The following is an 18,842-nucleotide window of genomic DNA, read 5'->3' as shown; positions in this document are numbered from 1 at the left end:
GCAGCCCCCTCATACACCAATTGCCCCTCGCTCCATTTTTTTTGGCTCCAGAAGCAGCGAGATTCCTGCATTAGCCGCGGCTCTCGCTGTTTTGGGGAATTCTCGCTGTCCTGTGACGGCGAGGATTTCCCCAGAACGTTGAATAGAGCGGCCGGCGCGGGGGTTAAACAGCGAGGATCGCTGGTTTTCTGCAATCCTCACTGTTTAACTCCCTCGCTGGCCGCTCGCCGCGGCATTGAATACACCCCTTAGTGTGATGTGCAGTGCTACAATGGCATCACACATTTTCCTCTCACCTCCTGAAATCTGCAGTGTCGGCAGTTCTGTAATGTGTACAGGAGCAGGTGGTGACAGGCCTCTAAAAACAAGATCGGGGAGGACAGAGGCCTCCTATGGAGCAGACGGGTGATGTCATGGCCGCTTTTACCATTGCATTAAAAAATGCTCCCCTTTTGATTTTATATCCTCATCCTTTATTTATATGGTGCCACAATGGATCTGCAGCACCCAATTACAGAGTAACATAGAATTTGATGGCAGAAAAGAACCATTTGGCCCATCTAGTCTGCCCCTTTTTTTACCCTTCAGGTAATCTCAACCCTTTTTTTTTTTTTTTTTTTTTAAATCCTTATTTCTTTGTAAGAATATCAGTATGCCTATCCCAAGCATGTTTAAATTGTTCTACTGTCTTAGCCTCTACCACCTCTGATGGGAGGCTATTCCACTTATCCACTACCCTTTCTGTGAAGTAATTCTTTCTAACATTTCCCCTGAACCTACCTCCCTCCAGTTTCAGTGCATGTCCTCGTGTTCTATTACTACTTTTCCTTTGAAGAAAATTTCCTTCCTTTACTATGTTAAAACCCTTGATATATTTGAAGATTTCTATCATGTCCCCCCTTTCCCTTCTCTGCTCCAAACTATACATGTTAAGATCTTTTAGTCTATCCAGGTAAGTTTTGTGATGTAGGCCATGCACCATTTTAGTTGCCCCCCTTTGTACACTCTCCAATGTATTTATATCCTTCTGAAGATATGGTCTCCAGAACTGGACACAGTATTCCAGATGAGGCCGTACCAATGACCTATAAAGTGGCATTATTACGTCTTTTTTTTTTTTTCTGCTACTGATTCCTCTCCCTATGCAACCAAGCATCTGACTAGCCTTCCTTATTGCATGCTACATTGCTTTCCTGCCTTTAAGTCACTTGAATTAGTGACTCCTAGATCTCTTTTCTCCTCAGTAGTTTCCATTATAGTACCCTTGATACTATATTGAGCATTTGGGTTTTTGAGTCCCAAGTGCATAATTTAGCATTTTTTAGCATTAGACTGTAGTTGCCATGCTCTTGACCAATTCTCAAGTTTACTTAGAGTAAATAAACAAATAAACAATACAGTGAGGTACTGGTAGGGAAGCCTATCCTGGGGCATTTTTTTTCATTACTGGGATCCGGGATTGAAAAATGCTTGATCCCAATATTGGCTTCCCTAATAATAATATGCCCCAGCCATCCAGCAGGTGCTACCGGGCGGTGGGTGCGGCCTGCGGACCACATCACACTGCGCAGAGCCGGACAGGAGAAGCCGGGCAGTGTCTGAGCGGTGCTGTTCAGCATTAGACTGCATTTAGCTTCCCTTAATCCCTTGATTAAAATCCCAGCAATTTCTGGCCAAATCCCTGGATTGCCTACCTTAAGTACATGGTACATAACATTAGCTGTTTCAGCAGTGGACACTGGAATAACGATCAGATTGGCAGAAAACCACAGGTTTTGGTGCCATCAAAGATGGTTTAAGACCAGGAAAAGCACATGAGGGTTGTAACTATTTTGTATTTAATATTGATATCCTAAAAACAAATCTTTACATCTCTAATGCACTTTTCCTTTTCTTACATAGGGATGCGGTTATTTGGTCTACAGCATTATGGTAGACAGTCATTAGGTCAACATGGGAAAAGGTCAACATGGGTCTAGGTCAACATAGGAAAAGGTTGACATGTCATTAGTTCGACAGTGTCTAGGTCGACAGTCAAAAGGTCGGCATGGGGTTTTTCACGTTTTTTTGAGCCTACATGCGCCGACCGGCGGTATTTCATACTCTACCATCCACTAGGGTGTGGTGGGAGAATAAAATAGTGTGCCAAGCGTAGCGAGCGATGTGGTGCACTTTAAAATGTGTCAATGTCGACTGTGTTGACATTCAAATAAAAAAACAGTGAAAAACCCCATGTCGACATTTTCACTGTCGATCTAGACATTGTCGAACTAATGACCTTTCGACCTTTTCCCATGTTGACCTAATGACTGTCGAACATCATGCTGTAGACCAAATGATCCCAACCCCTTACATAAACTATCTTTGGGTACTTGTTTCCTAGCACGGTGCCAGCGATAAAAATTGTGTCCCTCGGGACCCCCCCCGAAATCGCATGCGATCGACGCGATTTTTACTTTGGAATCAATGTAAAATGGTCACTGAGACCCGATTTTTACATTGGCCCCAATGTTAAATGGCCCCTAGACCCCAATTTTTATTGTTTCCCAGCCCTGATGGGTCAAATGCTGCCCCATTGTTAACGCCACCCCACGATGAACGGCAACCTGAAGCGTGGCGAGCCCGCGAGGGGTGGCGGTACGCGTCCTCCGACCTTTTCATACCCCCACTATCCACGTCGGCGTGGAGTTGATTTTATATAGTGTGCCGAGCCAAAAGCGTGCATTACTTCACAGGTATTACGTGGGGCTCGCCACGCTTCGGGCTCGCTGTGCTTGCCACACTATATAAAATCAACTCCACGCCGACGTGGATAGTGGGGGTATGAAAAGGTCGGAGGATGCGTACAGTCGCCCCTCACGGGCTTGCAGTGCTCGCCACGCTTCGGGTTGCCGTTTATCGTGGGGTGGCATTAACAATGGGCAGAGGGGGGCATTTCTCATGTTAAATACCCATAAGGGTGGGTATACAATGAATACCTGGTCCATTGGCCCATTTAACATTGTTCCCTATGTAAAATCGCATCGGTCGCATCGCATGCCTTAACTTAAGGCATGCGATGGACACGATTTTTTAATTGTCGGGGAAAAGGCTAAAAATAGCCCTGAAATTGCGTCGGTCGCGTCCATCGCATACCTTAACTTAAGGTATGCGATCACCCATGACGGGCGCCGTGCTAGGAAACTAGTACCTATCTTTGTCACCAAATCCTGTGTCTTTCTGCCGAGCGTATACTTATTCCAGTTCCTTTGCTGCATTCATGTACAAAAACCTGGGTTTTTCAAGGCAGTGGAAAAAGACAGTGCGCTTTATACTAGATCGCATCACATCTGATGAGTTTTGGACACGATGCAATCTAGTACAAAAAGTATGTGCAGCACATACTATTTGTGCTATGCAACGTGAAGCACATCGCATCATTCTAATGGTAAGGTTTGCTCTGCATCCTGCACACCACGTTTCGTATTCTTTGTAATATACTTTTGTGCAATGAAAAGCGAGGGATGTTTGATCTCCATCAAAGTATATGCTCGGCTCAGCTGCGTGAAATGTTTTGCTTGATAAGCGCCTGAATCATGGATGCTTACTAGTTTATCAAAGCCAAAATACTTTAAATGATAGATATTAATATATAATAATATTTCAGCCCCAGATCTTCATGGTGTGCCTGTGGCAGCACACCTAGATTTCACAATAGTGAACCAAAACAGAACGAAGTAAAGATGGAAAAAAAAATAACACGACTGACATGCGTCACATATACACCAGATACCGAAAGTGTTAAATATGAAAGTTATTTCACCTCACAATTACAATCATATATACCTTTTTTTTTTTTTTTTTAAATAATAAAAATGAATTCTATACATATAGGGTGAAATTTAATAGAATCAGATTCAGAAAGTGAGAGATTTGGTAAGAAATCTTTATTTATTTTTTAAAGCGGCAATCGTTTACACTGCAATATTAAACTGGTTTTGCAGTGTTAATGATTGCCGTTTAAAAAAAAAAAAAAATTGGAAATTTGTTACCAAATCTCTCACTTTCTGAATCTCTCATCCTGTTAAATTTCACCCATAGTTTCTAACAAGAGGTGGGTCGTATTAAACTGTCCATCTATAATTTTATTATTTCAACATCCAATTAATCATTGTATCAAATCAAAACATCCCCTTGCATGGATAAAGGCCCCCATACATTTGGCCGACTTCCCCTGAGCTCTCCCTGCAGCTCCCCGGGAGAGCTTGATAAGATTTGGCACTTTATGTGCTATTTTTTACATGTGATAAATCGGCTTCATTTATCACATGCAAACCCGGGGAGCAGTGGAAGAGCACGGTCCGGGGGGTTGGGGGGGCTGCAGGAGAGGGTCAGCAGGCGGGGACCGAAGAGTCAGCAGCGGGAGCATAGAAAAATAAATCCTATTCAAAAACTGGGCGGCCACTGATTGGCTGAGCTCTCAGCCAATCAGCGGCTGCCCAGTCTTTTGAATAGGATTTTTTCTATTCTGCCACTCGCTGCAGGGTCCGGTGTAGTGGCGAGCGGCGGGAGAAAATCCCATTTAAAATGTTGAGCTGCGGGGCCACTGCTGGTGGAGTGCACTGCTAGAAGGGCAGAGGCAGCGTGTGGGGGACAGTGACTGTAATAGAGAGCCGGGCAAGGGGGAGGCAGGAGCTGTCAGTGCTGAGGAAAAAAAAGCCCATACAATTAATGAGCAGTCTGTGATTGGCTGAGAGCTCTCTTAGCCAGTCAGCAATTGGCTGAGAGAGCGCTCAGCCAATCACAGGCTGCCCATTCATTGTATGGGCTTTTTTCCCCCCAGCACTGACAGCTCCCGGCTCCCCCTGCCCGGCTCTCCATTACTGGCGCCTCTGTTACTGTCCCCCAAAGTGTCCGCTGCCTCTGCCCTACTAGCAGCGTCCCCTGCTATCCGCCCCGCAGCGTCCCTACCACCCTGCTCCCTCTACAGCTCCCTGTTCCGGCGTCCCCTGCCCGGCTGCACATAAGATTTAGCAAATCTTATGTGCAGCCAGTCCGACCTCCCGACTCTGATCCGATGCGCACGGGACCGCGCATCGGGTCGGACCGGGTGTCTGAACATGCGATTTGGTCCGATTTCACTGCCCAATCCATCTGAATCTGGTGAAATCGGGACCAAATCGCATAGTATATAAGTTATAATATCAATGTGTAGCAAATACTGGTCAGGCTGCAGGAATAACAATTTGTTCTGGCGAGCCCGTTCTCCGCTGCGGGAGATATGGTGCAATGTCCGGGCCGGCTCTGAGGTAGTTACCTCTCCTTTATACTTGAGCCCCCAGGTAAAAGTGGTTTATAAAAAGAATAAGAATTGAAGAAACCAGTAAATTGTAAAGGAAATTAAGTTTTAACAGGTCAGAAGTGGTTAGCTCCCCTAACTACAGCATGCTACAGATATGGCAATAAAAGATGAATCCCCTGCAGCCATCTTAAACTATGAAGCACTGAGATACAATCTCATACCAATAAGAAAGTTTCCCATCAAAGAACTTATTAATTGAGATTTTAACCCATTGTGTATACGTACTGCAGTGCCCAGGCGACCTGTAGTACGTGGGTAGAACAACACAAGCTCTAAAAGGCAGATTTTGTGAACACAGGCTGAATATACAGGTGTCAACTTTTTTTTTTCTTTTTTTTATAGCTCAGAGAAGAATCTTTTTTTGGTATTCTTGATGGAAGCTTTGCAGTTTATTATAAGGAAAATAACATTTGAGCATTGCTTTTTCACCCACAACTGTGTACACAAATGTTACTAATGCCAAATATAAATACAGACATGCTAATATTTGTGATGAGCTTATACGTTTACTGCTTGTAGGCTTTCCTGGCTTACTAGATTTCAGGATAAATATTCAATGTACAGAATGTTTTTGCTACTATATCTTCCAACCCATAAAATGTACTTGAAAACAGTGTCTCAGCTGCAAACTTCATTCCGATGTAATCCTCAGAATTACTGTATGAGGTACAAGTACAGAATGCCACCTTTTTTGTGGATATTGGTTGATTTTTTTTTTTATTTACAGTAGACTGTTACTGCATTTGTTGTTATGCAGTGCAGATTGTCTGCAGCCTGATTGAACCAACTGTGTTAACAGCTGTTGGCAGAGAATTTTAGTATACTGCAGTTTGGGGAATGGATCATTGGATAGACAGCAATTAGGTCGACATTGGCTTTTTCATATGTCTCCTAGTGAAATTAACAAAACACTTTTTTTTTTTTTTAATTGTGAAAATTGGTCTTGCACGAATTATATTTTTTCAGATGTGGGTTGACTGTTTTTCTAATTAGTAACTAGTTAATATGTGCAGAATTTTATGAGTTTTTCAAATAAGCATTATATTAGTACTTGTGTATCACAACCAGTGATCTAAATTGTAACCGAGAATAAATCCATTTGCAAAAATACGGTGCATTTTCTCATGTTTCTGTGCCTTCTTCCATCTAGAAGTATTGCATATGGCTTATGTTCTGTATGCAGTGACTTTCGACATAATTTTAGTGACATTGAATTTTGCCACCAGGTACCAATATGCTATTTATATCACAATCTGCACAAGGCCTCAAGGCGAAATCTGAATAAGCCTTTTTCTGCTAGGCTTTAAAACTGCTGCTTAAAGTGTAGGTTTGATGTGTTGACATCACCACACACACACACACACACACAGCCGAAAACTAAAGGTCCCCTTACATTTGTCCGACTTGTCATAACGACAAGTCGGACCCGATTGTCCCAGCAGCTCCCCGGGAGGGATCACATGCGATGGCACTTCATGTGCCAAGTTTTGCATGTGATAAATCGCATGCAACTCCCTGGGAGCTGCAGGGACAATGAGAGCGGGGGACAGCAGCGGGGATATGCCCGCAACCAGAGAGTGGAAGGGGGGTGCAGGGAGCCGGGCAAGAAGCCGCTGGGCAGGGAGCAGGGGGGGCGGCGGCGCAGAGTACCAGGGAGCCGGGCAGGAGATGACAATGCAGCAGCAGCGCGAGTGGCACGAGCAGCAGAGCACTTCCAAAAGCAGAAAAACCCCATACAAACGCATAGGCAGCCATTGATTGGCTGAGACCTCTCTCAGCCAATGTGCGATTGGCTGAGACCTCTCTTAGCCAATGTGCGATTGGCTGAGACCTCTCTCAGCCAATGTGCGATTGGCTGAGACCTCTCTCAGCCAATGTGCGATTGGCTGAGACCTCTCTCAGCCAATGTGCGATTGGCTGAGACCTCTCTCAGCCAATGTGCGATTGGCTGAGACCTCTCTCAGCCAATGTGCGATTGGCTGAGACCTCTCTCAGCCAATGTGCGATTGGCTGAGACCTCTCTCAGCCAATGTGCGATTGGCTGAGACCTCTCTCAGCCAATGTGCGATTGGCTGAGACCTCTCTCAGCCAATGTGCGATTGGCTGAGACCTCTCTCAGCCAATGTGCGATTGGCTGAGAGATGTCTCAGCCAATGAATGGCTTCCTATGCATTTGTATGGGCTTTTTTTTTTTTTTTGGGAAGTGCTGCAGCGTCTTCTCCTGCCCGGCTCCCTGGTACTCTGCACCGCCCCCCCCCCCCCCCTGCTCCCGCTAATGCTGCCCGGCTCCCTGCGCCTGATCCCTCTGCTCTGGTAGGTCCCCCGTTGCAGGGGAGCACGGCTCCGGGCAGCACATAAGATTTAGCTAATCTTATGTGCAGCCCATCCGACCTCCGGTCTCCGATCCGATGCGCACGGGGCCGCGCATCGGGTCGGAGGGGATGTCTCAATATGCGATTTGGGACGATTTCACGGCCCGATTCATCCGAATCGGGCAAAAACGTTCCCAAATCGCATAATGTAAGGGGGCCTTCCTTCAGCCTAACTAACCAGCCCTGCTGCACCCAAACCTTCCTCAGCCACATACATACATACATACATACATACATACATACATACATACATACATACATACATACATACATACATACATACATACATACATACATATCTTTAGCAAATAAGGATTTGTGATTTTATTTTGTAATCCTTTTGCTCTGTTCATACCTTTTTGGAAGTAATCCACTTGCCACAAAAAAGTACATTTATATAAAAAATTATAATTAAAAAATTTATAATTTGAAACCCAAAGAGATCACATTTTTATATAGTTAATTCATGAACCCACAAGGTTTTAACTTGCTTACGGTGTGTCAGATCTAGTCATTTTTCTGCTGTTCCTAGTGTTCTACCATCCTGTGCCATCTGCCTTAATTAAGTTGGTATCAAACAGCTTCATGTTGTAATTGATGACGAAGTACAATGGAAGCTTTCAATTTAAAAGTGATAAACAAAAGATCAAGCAATTTTATGAAGGCTCTGACAAAATTATTTTTTTTCTAGATTATTTAAATTCATTCACAATGGTTAATTACGTGGTTTATACTGTAGAAAAAAAATGTAGGCCTTATAACAAAGAACCTTTTGTTGTGTATAAAGAATATTAATGCAACACCAATACTTAGGTCGCTGAAAGCACTTACCAAATGCAACATGAAGTTTCTACATTTATGTTCTTGTTATCTGGCCTTTCCCAATGCGATCACTTGCAATCTACAGTAGATGCAGCAGTCACTGTTCTTTAGGAAAGGCAGATAGAGGGGGTGGGGCATCCTAGACTCCACTGGTCTTGATTTAACATTGTAACTTGGAATAGGATTGTTGCAATCCAGGTCTTTATTTAGCTCTTCAGATCACACAAACTTCTATTTTTACATCTCTATTAACATTGTTTTATTATTATTTTTCATTACTATTTTTCTGTATACCTCTGAGTTACAAAGGCAATGTTGTTGGCCCTGGTGCACCGTTCCAAACCTCATACATGTATGAAGCAGCCCCATTACAGTGGAATTTTACTTTCAGTATTCAAATGCACAGGTCTGATCTTCAAGTTTGAAGGCCAACATACAGATTTCTCCCTCTGTACCAGTGCTCTGCGTGATGAGTCTGATTCAGATCATTATTCACTTGTTAGGAAAACTGCACAGTGAGTGTTTTTATTAAATTGTTTATACTCGTTAGAATTTTAGATGACTTTCTGGCATTAGCATAATTGTGAGTGTTAAATCTTTCATGCGCTCTTGTACCTGCAGCAAATAATTTGACCTTTTACAATATCTATAATTAGCGAAGAGCTCTAAGGTCTTCTGCGCCTTTATTCTTTTTCTAGGAATACAAAATGTTAGTGTGAAGCTGCATATCTTACAACATAATCTTCCATTTCCAGGCTAGAGATGTGCATAGATACCTGATACACAATTGCATAGATACCCTTTTTTTTTTTTTTACTACATTAAATAAGTGTTTTTATAATGTTTGTTTGGTTTTCCATTCTCTAGGAGTTACCTGCTATTCCAGAGTTGTCCATTAGCCTACCAGATTCTGTGGCACTAAAGGCAGTTGGAACGGTTTCCAGCATTATTGAAAAACTAGGTATGTTTTTGTTTTTGTTAGTTTTTTTTATAGATTTGTCTGAAAAACTAAGTTTTAAAGTAAACCTACACTAGTTTTCAAATGGTCTCTATAAACGGCATTCTTTTTATTTGCTATTTAGACCCGTAGCTCCTCGTGGCCACGTCTTTAGGAGTTTGTTCTTAGGGATGTTGCTGTTCTGTACTTGCTTTGGCTGCTCTATCATATCCGTAGCTTTAAAATGACAAGAATGGATGAACTGTGAATTCAGTGAAGATTTTGTTTGAAAACCCTTTCCGAGTTTCCCTTAAGCTGGGTACACACACAGATTTATCTGTTCAATCCGACTGTGGGAACAAAAATCTGGAAATGTATATGAGCAAATTACGATCATCATTTGCTCCCAAACCATTGCTTAAAAAAATGGGTACTTATGTTAGTTGGGCGCCCACTATAGTTAGTACGCTCATACCCCCACTGTCCATGTTGGCATGGAGTTGATTTTATAAAGTGTGGTGAGCGGACGTGGAAATCTAAGTAAATAGCTTAGTGGGCGCCCAACTAACATATAAGTACCAAACATTGTGTTTTATCAGATTGATTTAAACAGTTTGTCTGACCATTGTCTGTCTTCCAGCAATTGGGAGCAAATTTTTGAATGTTCTTTGCTCCCATATATTTCCAGGTTTTTGTTCCCACCAGATTGGACAGATAAATATGTAGGTGTGTATTCAGCTTTACTTGATTTTGGCATGGTATGGATTCCGATGGTCATTTCTCAGACATTGGAATCCAGACTGTCAGGAGCACTACTTAGGTGCTTGTCACGCTATTCTATTCTACCTCTGGGTGTTGTGGACCCCCACGAGGGAAAATTAGTCCATGTAAGTCGGGATTCCGACTGTTTGAGAAACGTCTGAATCCGGACTGTGGGTCACTCATCCGACTCTCGGTGCTTTGGCAATCAAGTGCCCTAGAAAACGCACAGTGAATCCAAAAACAAGTTCCAGAAAACCCTAGCCAACAGTCTAAAAACATGTTTGAATAAAGGTACAAAAAAAGAAAAATAAACACCAACATGCAATAATGAAATAAAATGAAGGAATATATATCAGTGAAGCATTCATTCATTAATGGTAGTACACTAAAAATTTTTATAAAGCTATTCCAAGAAATTGTCTAGCTCAGTGTTACTTAGCCCCAGTTCTCCTGCAACCCTAACAGTGTAAGTTTTTTCCTGGCCATCTAGCTTGAGCACAGGTGTTTTCGTTGACTAACACAATATATGCACAGGTGGTACTAATTATTCTTGAGGATACCTTGAAAACATGCACAAGGTTTTTATGAGGATTGAGTTTAAAGGGGCATACACGGGTGATTTCAGCCCCATTTCTAAGACTAGAAATGGTGCACTGATCACTCCATGTGTATGGCCCCCGGCTGCGCATTGCTATTGCCTGACTAGATTTCACTAGTCATCTACAGTGTTCTCTATTGATAACATGGGCAGTGACAGATGGCTCAACACACATTGCTGGAGCAGTGCTGTTTGCTGAGCGATCTGTGCTTAACTAGATAACTCAGCACAAAGCTCCCATTGCCCCATGTGTACTGGGCTTTAGAAACACTGATCTACTTAATTGCTTTCATTATCCATAGAATAGAATGTCTAGAATGGCAGACCACAAAACAGTGTATGCAGTCGGATGTAACCAAAAAAAAAGTATTTAGCCACGCCTGTTAATTATTGAATGCAGTCTCCCTTTGCAAACATTTGAGATACAAAATGGGTCATTTTGAGCTGCCCAGTGATTTTAAGCATGGAACTGTGATAGAATGTCACCTTTCATCCCTTTAAATTCATAAAATGTCATCCCTGCTGGATATTCCACTGTCACCTGTAAGCGATATTATGGGAAAGTGGAAGTGTTTGGGAACAGCAGCTACTTAAGGTGGCCATACACTACTGTTAAGTCGCAGCAATGTATGGTCATCTGATCCCCCTTGAGCTGCTCAGAAACTTCTTGGGTGGCAGAATCACATGCAATACATTGCATGCGGTCCTTCTGCAGGTGATGTATAACATGCGACCCTGTTATCCTCCACCAGGAGGAGGTCCAATTTGGAGGTCGGATGTGCAGGCTGTACCTCCAACTCCAATGGGAATGTGATTTGGCCCGATTTCACCCGAATTCTCGGCCTGATCCATTGGAATCGGGTGAAATCGGCCCAAATGACAAAAGTGTATTGGGGCTATTAGCCATAAAGTAGAAGACCACTTAAAATTACAGGACTGCTATGGTGCATAAAAGTCAACAGCGCTCTGCTGATTCAATAGCTAAAGAGTTCCAAAATTCCACAAGCATTAATGTAAGCTTAATGGAATGGCTTTCTATGGCCGAACAGCTACATGCAAGCTTCATATATCCAAGTCCAGTGCCAAGCATCACAGCAGTGGAAATGTGTTCTTTTAAAATGACGGACTACTTGTCTCTGGCAGTCAGATGGGAGAGTCTAGGTTTGGCGATGCCAAGAGAATGTTACCTGCCAACTGAAGTTTGGTGGAATATAGCTAGGCCTCTTTAATGCTTTAGCATACCAAGTAATTTTAAACAATGTCATGCTTTCAACCATGTGGCAACAGGCCCATTTCTATTCCAAATTGACTGGCCCAGTGCACAAGACCAGGACTTAAATACATGGTTTGAGGCGCTCGTTGTGAAAGAACTTGACTGGCCCACATGGAGCCCTGACCTCAACCCCATTGAGAACCTTTTGGATGAATTGAAACTGAGATTACGAGTCAGGCCTTCTCATCAAACATCAGTGCTTGCTCTCCATAAATGTTCTACAGAATGAATGGGCAGAAATTCTCACAGAAACACTCCAAAATCTTGTGGAATGCCTTCTCAGAAAAGTGGAAGCTGTTCTGGCGACTCCATATTAAATATGTATTTGTACGCAGTGTGATTGCAGTCCCTGTTGGTATTTGGACACCTGACCATTATACCATGTCCATATACTGTATATCAGAACCCTCTTACAGCCTGTAGTATATAAACTGCAACTGTCTCTATCTGAGATGCATATGCAAATAATCCTTTGTAGATTCCAACCCATGGTATGGAAGTATATACACTTTAAGCATATTCGGTACAGTGAGTAGTCTCAGGAATGGTACTATGTTCAGTTGATGGAATTTCAAAGACCAGCAATTATCTTACAGTAAGTACTTAACTAAATTGCTTATGGTGTCTGCAAATAAGTCCTGATATTGGTAGTAAGTTCAGCTGTCATACATAATTAGCCTGCTAGATGGAGCCACCAGATCTCTTTGAACTTTGTTGATCAAATAGGTGATGAGTGTGATCTTGTGTGAACACTTCCTTTTATTTGTGTGAATACACTTTTAACATGGAATACAACAACCATAAAGTTTATTTAAAATGTAACTACTTCGTTATGTTTACTACATACAATCTCATTTATCATTTGCTCTTCCCAATTATTCTGATGTATAGTGTAATACACTTTGGTTTTGGACTTTGGGTTATAATTGGTAGTACTATAAACAATTCAATATCGCTGGCTGTGGTGTCCGCTACTAGTAGGCTGATTGTGAAAGATCTCTCCTCTCCTCCATTTGTGTCCAACCAAAGCTGACTGCACACTTGATGACTGCAAATGATACAATATTGTACACACTGTATGATTTCACAATTGTCAGTGGCCAAATCCAGGACTATAGCTGTCATAAAGGATACCTTTTAGATTTAGCTGCATGTACAGACGACCAAGGACATTTGTGAACAACCTGCGGGAGCACACATTGTTATGGATATAGGGCCTAATTCAGACCTGATCCCAGGACATATTTGTTCTCAAAATGGGCAAAACGCTGTGCACTGCAGGTGGGGCAGATGTAATATGTGCAGAGAGAGTTTGGGTTAGCTACAAAGATAGATGCCACAAAGCGCTACCTTGGTATATTCCTATACACGGACACACCGATACGGTGGTAAATTAACCATACTTAACTTTGGATATTGACGAGTTTTCAGTTTCAAGTGTATTCTATCTGTGATGACAAAAGAATAGATACCCTTGTCCCCAAATTGTGGGACTCACAGTAAGGGTAACCAACAAAAAATCATCATGGTGTAGTAATTCAAAACAGATTGATATTTTAATGTGTAAAAAAAAAAAAAAAAACTCACAAAGATAAACTTATAACAAATGATCCCCAGGCAAAGGCTGCTACCAAGATGTTCTAGAGGTACAACACCGATAATTGGTCCTTCACAGGGCACTGAAAGTTGGGAGATGAAGGTGAGCCAGCAGGGGGGGGTCCAGATGAAATGCACACCCAAGACTTGATGCATTTCGGATACTGTGTCCTTCCTCACAAGTGTGCCTGGGGATCTTTTGTTATACGTTTATTTCATTTATCTTTTGTGAGTTTTTACACATTAAAATATCAATCTGTTTTGAATTACTACACCATGATTGTTTTTTGTTGTGTACTGTCCCACGATTTTGTGGTAACCATCTATCTTTGTATCTGTCTATTTGGGTGCTACAACAAAAGCTCTGTTTACCAGCTGGTGCATGCCTTATTGTGCACTATGTTTCAAACACTTCTTCATATTAGATTTGGGTTAGTTTGTTTCTGTGCAGGGTAAATACTGTCTGCTTTATCTTTACACTGCAACTTAGATTTGAACGCACCCCACCCAAATCTAAATCTGTGCACGTGTTACATCTGCCCCACCTGCAGTGTACATGGTTTTGCCCATTTTGAGAACAAATTTGTCCTGCGATCAAGTGTAAAATGGGCCCATAGTAAATACACACTAGACCAGGTGTAGGTAACCTGTGGCTCTCCAGCTGATGTTAAACTAAAAGACCTAGCACGCCGTGCCACAGTTTTGCTATTGGGCAATGCTAAAACTGTGGCACTGCATGCTGGGACTTCATACCTTCCAACACGACCCTCTCCAGGAGGGACACAATGCTATGTATGACTGCCATCACCTGTGTTGAAGCACCTTTCTTACCAATTAACATGTTCAACACAGATGAAGGTAATCCTGCATTAAGTGGAAAGTCCAGGAGCAGAGCATGGTGTCCCTCCTGGAGAGGGTCATATTGGGAGGTATAGGACTTGTAGTTTCACAACAGCTGGAGAGCCATAGGTTACCTATGCCTGCACTAGACAATATACTCAGTTGGTATTGAGATTTTTTTTTTAGTAACCATCTGTTTCCAAGACTGAACCATTGTCAGTGATCTGTAACAGGCACAGTGTAGATCTGAGTTGTTTACCACATGTTATTTGATAGAGCTTGTGATAATGCGCCTATAATATAAGTGAACGAGTATTACCCGGCTACAGGTAGTGTCAAAGGTTCATCTCCTTTTAAACTATAATAATACTGTAGCATTGTATTTGAGAAATGTGCTTATTTTTGTTAAAATTAAACTTGGAACAATTTTTTTTCCAAATGGTAAATCAATCCCATGCCCCATATTCCTGAGACTGAATGGCTCATCCTCTTTTTACTTGTTGAATGTTTATTTGTATTACTGTACCGTGGTTGGGCTGCTGTGGCCACTGCTTCCAGGTCCTGACTGTTTTGTAAATAATACATATAGATATCTGGGATGCAGTCCGCATCCCTGCGGTTAGGATACCGATGTTCAGTGTACTGACGTGGTCATCCTAACTGCTGTCACGAGACTGCCGCCAGGTTATTGAATTGATCAGGATGCTGACGCTGGAATAATGACTGACTGCCATAACGGATGGGGTGGGCTTAGGTTTAGGCTCTGGGGAGGGAAATGTGTAAAGATTTGGGAGGGTCAGGGGGCACTTACCTGACCCCTGTTGGGATTCCTTGCTCGTTCTGCATCATTGTATTTTGACCTCATTCATCCATGGTTCCCCGATAAATTACTTTTGAGTACTTACCGGGCGTTATGCAATATTAGGTTTTGTCATTTATTTTATTTTTAGAGCAGCCAATTTTTTTGTCAAACTGTAGAAAGTTGGTTTATGAGTAGTGGTTATTGATTTACTATATAAAGATATTTCTATAACCTAGAAGCAGGATTCCCCTCTAGCCTCTTCATTAACATCCTACACCTACTCGGTGGCTATTCAGCCCAGAGTTCCTCTCTCTCTCGTGGCCGTTTCTCTTCCAGCAGATCTATTCTTAGTAGTTGTGCCTTCATTTTTGAAGACCTGTTCCACCCTTTGCCGATTTACTCCGTCGCTCATTTTGCTTTCCAGCTGTTTGTCCTGAGAATTGCTATGAGATTTACTTGTGCTCTGTATGTTTTGCTTACTGTAATGTCCTGTGTACCCTGTACTGCCCTACAAGATACACGGCGCTGCAAACCACTTGTGGCATAAATAAAATATACTCTGTTTTGCACACTTCATGTATATCCTAAATCATGTGCTTATTGAGGAAATTAATACCACATTCAATTTATCATTTATTTACTTGATTAGCATAATCACAAATAAATCATAAATGTGATACACATTAAAAAATATTAAAACATTATATAAATGGCATTTATCCTAGGTGCTGGCCTTAATGAAAGGATGAATATAATATGATTCCACTAACAATAGTATAAGTATAAATCAATGGATTTGCACCCCACTGATCCTTCTTTAAGTGGATCCTGTTCCTATTGGACTCCGGTTAGCAAAGAGGTTTGGGGGGGGGGGGGGCAGTTATTAGACACACGTATCTGGGACGTCTGCCACTACTGCGAACTGCAATTGAAGTGGTCCCCGTGGAGTTGTTGCTCAGTCCTTGGACAATCACGTGTCTGGGATAGCTGCCACCTGCTGCAGTTAGAGTGGTCCCCGTGAAGATGTTACCCAGAGTAACATCTTCACGTTACAGGGACCACAGGGAATGTGGTATTAATTTCCTCAATAAGCGCAGTTTAAATTTTCTTTTTTCCTGTTTAGTTTATTAGGGACTGACTATCCCTTCTTTTTAACTGCTTCTTAAATTAGAACAAGTCCCAAAGCGGCGCCTGATTAATGCAATAGTGGCATTACAGTCTTGTTTGTATATCCTAAATCATAAATGTAGCCTACTTGAACATCCATTTTCATGTGAAATTTTTTTTCCCCCCCAGTAATTATTGAATCATTGCCTGATATTCCCCCGCTTAATGAGGACAGTGTCATTTTTAAGGAGGATCGATGTGCGGCGGGAAAGGTATGTTACATGTGCATTTATCTATATATCTAATGGAAGAGAGAAATGAAGGAAAGCTCCATATTGCATAAAAATGTATTTCATTGGATAATAGCAACATATCTTTAATATGATAAAATATTGCTCGTACCAAAGAATGTAACATTGTGAGCTGGTTAGTGCAAGAATTGTGTGTCACAATTTACCAGGCACAAACTCCAACCTTTATCCAGGCAGCCCCCTTGAATAACTGAAAATGATGACACTGGGTTGCACCATGGTATGCAAGAAGCCGGAGGGTGTAGGGACACCGGAGGAGATGACTGGGCATACAGGAACAAGCGTCGCTAAGCCCCATCCTAACTTTTTTCGGCACAGCGCTTTTTGCAAGGGGTGTTTTTTCATTGTGTGTGTGTATAAAGTTTTTCTGCTCGCAGTGCACTTCATGTTCTGATTTGCCAATTCATGCTGAATTCCTTTATTAGCCTGGAAAAATATTGTATGTAGATGTTCCTTGTACTCGGTACTCAGTCCTTTAGTAAATAATTTCTATACCAGGTACCCTCCCAAGGGTTATATAGATAATTGGTGGTGTAGGCGGCACTCACGGTCCTAATGTTGATTAATCCACACAAGGCATAGATACTGCAAGTTCAGCTTTCGGTTTTATTCAAACCTTGTTTGAACTTCTCCTAACGAAGGTTTGAATAAAACCAAAATGTTAAACTTACCTGTGCCTTGTGTTGCTTAATCATCAGAAAGACCTGAGTGCTGCCTGCAACACCTATTTTGGTTCTTGTTTAGTTCACGGCAGCAGCATGGCCGTCCGCTACTTCCGGGTTCGCCGCTCGGAAAACTATCTGAAATAAAGTCCATGCCAATGTGAATTGGTTCATACCCCCACTATCCACGTTGGCATGGAGTTGATTTTAGATAGCGTGGGCGAGCGAAGCGAGCCCCGCAAGCGGTCACAGACGCTGCTGCAACTGAGATGCTGCCGCCGTGAAACTAAACCAGTACCCGTATTTTATATATCTGTCTGTCTATCTCTATATAGATATATCTCTCTTGCTCTCTCTTGAAAGCCAAAACCCACTTTTCCCAACCAGCTGGTTTTAACATATATATGTATATTTTGGTCTATATGTATAGAGGGAGACGGGGGTTTGTACGGTGAGGATGGCTTATTGTCTGAGAGGAAAAGCCATCCTCAATGTCCAACCCACCTCACCGTATTCAATGTTTCAAAAAAGTACTCACTGAATCACCTTAATCGGCGAGGTTTGCTACAAATGCAGCAAGTCTTTCATCGCCGCACTTGCTGCTTTCACCTCGCTGAAAAGAACCAGCAAGGTGGAAATGGCAAGTGAAGGGGAGGCAGTTGAATACTCTGACGGCAAACTATCGGCACTGCTCGCCGTATAGCCCACCAGCGGCAGTTGAGTAAACCCCTTAGTGTTTTCCCTATGCAGTTATTTGATTTAAGGGCTGGATTCATTTAGCCACACTTATTCGTAAGCTCCACTTAATGGAGATTACTGTCGGAGCCTGAGGGTGACTTTATGCCCTTATTGCAGGTGTAACAATCATGTTAAACTTTAGCTCCAGGCACTTATTATAGAATCACAGGTTAGCAAGTGTAAGCTGCAGATTTACCATGCAAGGAAAGGTGCTTATAATTGAAAAGCTCTGGGCATAAAGCCCCAGTCTAGAGCAGGGGGTCACCCAGCTGCTGCTATATCAGAGCAGGTCCGTGACGCAGATATTTCAAACTTGACACAACTCTCTCCTGATTGACTGCTAAACCGGCGCGGACCTGCTCTAATACAGCGGCAGCCGGGTGAGTTGTTCACCGCTCTGCCCGGCTGCTGCGCTGTCATTATTGCAAACCACCACTCTGTACAGGGAGATCTGCTTCCTGGCAAATTTGGTCGCCAGGAAGCAGTTTCTTGCAGTAACTTCTGTGGTAAGTGATTAGTCAGGTCAATTGTCAGTCAATGTAAAGATGCATGTGCACTATGAGCGATATTATTTAAATGATCCCACAGTGTGTAGGTAATGAACAATATGCGCTCCCGCGGGTCATTAACGACTATATTGTTATTGACTGCATGTACGGAGCAGAGACTTGATTTCACTGA

At 42.5% G+C, this 18,842-nt stretch overlaps 1 protein-coding gene across 1 annotated transcript in view; it reads left to right on the top strand.

The window, feature by feature from the left end:
* Window positions 1-18,842, top strand: part of NAF1 (nuclear assembly factor 1 ribonucleoprotein) — an 83,260-nt gene that overhangs the window by 18,063 nt on the left and 46,355 nt on the right. Inside the window, exons 4-5 of the mRNA XM_083172711.1 lie at window positions 9,403-9,496; window positions 16,640-16,722. Of these exons, the coding sequence (XP_083028837.1) occupies window positions 9,403-9,496; window positions 16,640-16,722 (177 nt within the window). The remainder of the gene's footprint in view (window positions 1-9,402; window positions 9,497-16,639; window positions 16,723-18,842) is intronic.

The sequence above is a fragment of the Crinia signifera genome, chromosome 1 (assembly GCF_055691185.1).
Source record: "Crinia signifera chromosome 1, ASM5569118v1, whole genome shotgun sequence".
NCBI lineage: Eukaryota > Metazoa > Chordata > Amphibia > Anura > Myobatrachidae > Crinia > Crinia signifera.
The sequence above is the reverse complement of the archived record's forward strand: the minus strand, read 5'-3'. Positions and strand labels throughout refer to the sequence as shown.